General features: G+C 54.4%; 2 protein-coding genes across 5 annotated transcripts in view; one reads left to right on the forward strand and one right to left on the reverse strand.

Annotated features, from left to right (window-relative positions):
- The window catches only part of ADCK2 (aarF domain containing kinase 2), a 14,574-nt gene extending 11,143 nt beyond the window's left edge, over positions 1-3,431 (reverse strand). For both annotated transcript variants that reach the window (XM_015572681.1, XM_006777098.2), the window contains exons 1-2: positions 1,753-3,431; positions 304-450 (exon numbers count right to left, since the gene is read on the reverse strand). In XM_015572681.1, coding sequence (XP_015428167.1) covers positions 304-450; positions 1,753-2,679 — 1,074 coding nt within the window. In that variant the 5' untranslated portion in view covers positions 2,680-3,431. The remainder of the gene's footprint in view (positions 1-303; positions 451-1,752) is intronic.
- DENND2A (DENN/MADD domain containing 2A) overlaps positions 3,137-3,437 on the forward strand; it is a 105,890-nt gene continuing 105,589 nt past the window's right edge. For 2 of the 3 annotated variants that reach the window (XM_015572679.1, XM_015572680.1), the window contains exon 1: positions 3,137-3,177. The gene's annotated coding sequence lies outside the window, so the exon portion shown is untranslated. The remainder of the gene's footprint in view (positions 3,178-3,437) is intronic. The other variant, XM_015572678.1, reaches the window with a different exon arrangement.

The raw sequence follows: 3,437 nt of genomic DNA on the forward strand, positions 1-3,437 counted from the left end.
TGTTGTAGATAGCAGTGCCAAACTTGGGAGGAAACTGGGTCCCTGAATAACTGTGGTGTAGAGCTTCCTCCCTCTCTCCTTCAGTTCACCTGCATGGAACTTTGATATAAGCAATAACCTTGTTGCATTAAGCTACTGAGACTTGGGTGTTCTTTGTTATATCAACTAGTGTTACCTACCCTAACATACCATACTAGATGTGACCTACTGGGAAATTACTCATTTATCCAGCATTTACTAAACAGCTGCTAATGGTAAGAACTCTCTTAGATGCTATTTATAACCAAGGGAAGGGAAATTCACCTGTTGGACCATCAGCTTCTCAAATTCCTCCACTATCTCAGGCAAGCTAAGCCACTTGATTCCTGGCAAAAGTGCAAGGACTTGGCTGCCCATCTTCATCAGGAGCAGGTCCATTCTCACCTGAGAGAGCAAGCCAGGGTGCAGTACCTGCCAGAAAGAGGAACAGTGAGACAGAGGAGGGATCAGGAAGGCATGTTCATTTAGCCAGGGCTGGGTCGTACCATCAAAGGAGAACCAGCTGGCTTCTCATCAGAGCAAAGAGGAAGTAGTCCCAACACCCAGGATGCTCTTGCCTCCCTCACTCCCGTGTGCCTTCCCTGAGGAGATGCTGAAGGCAGCTCCTCTGCACTGCACTTAGCTTTCCTGGGAAGAATAGGCGGGCGTTTTCTTCCTAAATATATTAAGTTTAGATCAGTGGCTCCCAAAGAGTGCAACAAAGTCACCACAGGGTGCTTGGTGAAAATGTGGGAGAGTTTTTCCCAGGTAGGTAAAAGAGATCATCGGGGATACCTGCTACTCATGTCTGCCAGATGCCCTGGGTAGTGCTGAATGGGAGTGGAAAAGTGGAGACAAGAAATAATGGAGCCCAGGCAGGGAAGGCAGAAAATGAAGCGAGAAGAAAGGCACTTCTGTAAAAATGAACACTGCCATCTTGGGCTTGTGTTCAACCAAGTCCAGTGATGGCGAACCATTTGAGCTCGGCGTGTCAGCATTTTGAAAAACCCTAACTTTACTCTGGTGCCATGTCACATATAGAAATTTTTTGATATTTGCAACCATAGTAAAACAAAAATTTATATTTTTGATATTTATTTTATATATTTAAATGCCATTTAACAAAGAAAAATCAACCAAAAAAATGAGTTTGCGTGTCATCTCTGACACGCGTATCATAGGTTCGCCATTACTGAGTCCTAGTCTGTCTCCAATTTATCCTGACCCCAGAGTAGATCAGCTAGATCAGCGATTCTCAACCTGTGGGTCCAAACCCTTTTGGCGGCCAAATGACCCTTTCATAGGGGTCGCCTAAAACCATCCTGCATATCAGCTATTTACATTATGATTCTTAACAGTAGCAACATTACAGTTATGAAGTAGCAACGAAAATAATTTTATGGTTGGGTCACAACATGAGGAACTGTATTTAAAGGGCCAGAAGGTTAAGAACCACTGAGCTAGATGGTGGTTTCTCCACCCACAGAGGCAGCGAACTCCAAACCCACTTCATTTTCCTTTTATGAGACTATCACACCACCACCTCTCCCTCAAGCCAAGAAACAAAACAGTTTGCACATCATACACACTCAGAGAATAGCCAAGCTAATATAAGTCCATGGAAGGCAATGTGGGGTGATTGGCAAAAGGGGGGTTCCTTACCTAGGACAGCTCCCTGGGGTTAGTGAGATTTCAGAGATGGGAAGGGCCCGCTGAAGACATCAGAGCACTTACTTTCACTGCCACCGGGATGAGGTGATGTGGTTCAGGTAGGTGGGCCGGTGCCGAAGCCTGAGACACAACTGCGTCTGATCCAACCAGGTCAGCTTGAGGGAGAAGCAGCCTTTCTAGAAACGACTGGTCAGCAAGACTTCCTTGAGATCCCCACTCCTTCTCCAGGTGTCCACAGAGCTCTCCCAGCCCCCCACGGGCCCCAGCTTCTGAACAAGGCCGCAGCCTGGAGGCCTTGGCAAGTCTCTGGATGCTGTCATTCTCCAGGAAGACAGGATTGGCACGTGCTTTGTACACTTGGGCCACGCAGCCTGAACCCACAGGTTCCTGCTTCTCAAAGCACAGCACCTTCCCCCAGTCCTCCCCAAAGGCCTGCTGCAGGATGTGCTCAGTGTGGATCCAAGGGTGTGGGGTCACCCGGACATGCAGCTTGGAGAACTGGGCACAGAAAGCCTCTGAGAAAAGGTCTCGCCGGGTGCTGGCCCACTGGCCCAGTTTGATATACGTTGGGCCTGAGGTCTCGGTGGCTTTCAGAAGCAGGTGGAGCCAGAGGCTGGAGATGCTGGGAGCCAGGTAGGTGAGAGGGTAGAGTAGAAGGAGGGGGAAGAATTTCACCAAGAGAGCCCCAGCCCGGAGCCCAATCCGGAGGTACAGAAGGAGGCAGCCGAGCCCCCCCTGGTGGGGGACTCTTTCCAGGGGCCCATTTTCAGCCAGTTCACCCCAGCTGGCGCTTCGCTGACACAAGGGCTCAGGGGCCCCGTCACCAGTGTCCCCACAGACTGAGACGAGTTTGGGCAAAGTGCCAAGCAGAAGCCAACATAGTCTGGAATTTCGTCCAGAGGGTCTTAAAAGACTGAGTTCCTTTCTGAGCTCAAAACCCCTGAGGTGTGACAGGCAGACCCGGACAGAGAAGCGCCAGGGAGTCACCATCCTCTCCCGGAGTTCCACCGCAGAGGCTGCCTGCCCTCCACGAAAAGGGCACCTACCAACGTGCACCAGGCTGACAGGAGTCAGGCCCACAGCTGAGCATTCCACTGAAATGTGGGGCAGCCGCCAGATCCCGCGAAGCTCATGTGCAGTCTAAACCCAGCCCTGCTCCTAATCCGGCCGGGGTTGGCCCGCACCACCCCTGAGGCCGCACAGCGCTCCGGGCCTTAGCCGCAGGGGGGGGACGGCGCATCTGTCCCACCCGGCTCCATGCCCTGCTCCCTCCCTCCGATCACCTGCCCTGGGCCCCAGGCCAGAGGCTGCTGGGGGCCTACGCTCGAGGTGGGCTGCGCCTACGGGGCTTTCAGAACTCGGCCCGCTTTGAGAACCGGAGGGGCCGAGCCAGTCGGGGTTGAAGGTGCAGCCGAGGGTCGGAACTCAGAGGCCCGTAGGGGGTCGGGGCGCCAAAGGCGGGATCGGAGCGCCGAGAGCGGAGTAGGGGTGCGTAAGACCGAGGATCCTGCGCCGAGAGCCGGGAGGTGGTGCGGGAGGCCGGGGATCCGGCGCCGAGAGCCGGGAGGGAGTGTTGGAAGCCGGAGATCGGGTGCGGAGGGCCGGGGATCCGGCGCCGAGAGCCGGGAGGTGGTGCGGGAGGCCGGGGATCCGGCGCCGAGAGCCGGGAGGGAGTGTTGGAAGCCGGAGATCGGGTGCGGAGGGCCGGGGATCCGGCGCCGAGAGCCGGGAGGTGGTGCGGGAGGCCG

Source organism: Myotis davidii, unplaced genomic scaffold (genome assembly GCF_000327345.1).
Source record: "Myotis davidii unplaced genomic scaffold, ASM32734v1 scaffold329, whole genome shotgun sequence".
NCBI classification, from domain to species: Eukaryota; Metazoa; Chordata; class Mammalia; order Chiroptera; family Vespertilionidae; genus Myotis; species Myotis davidii.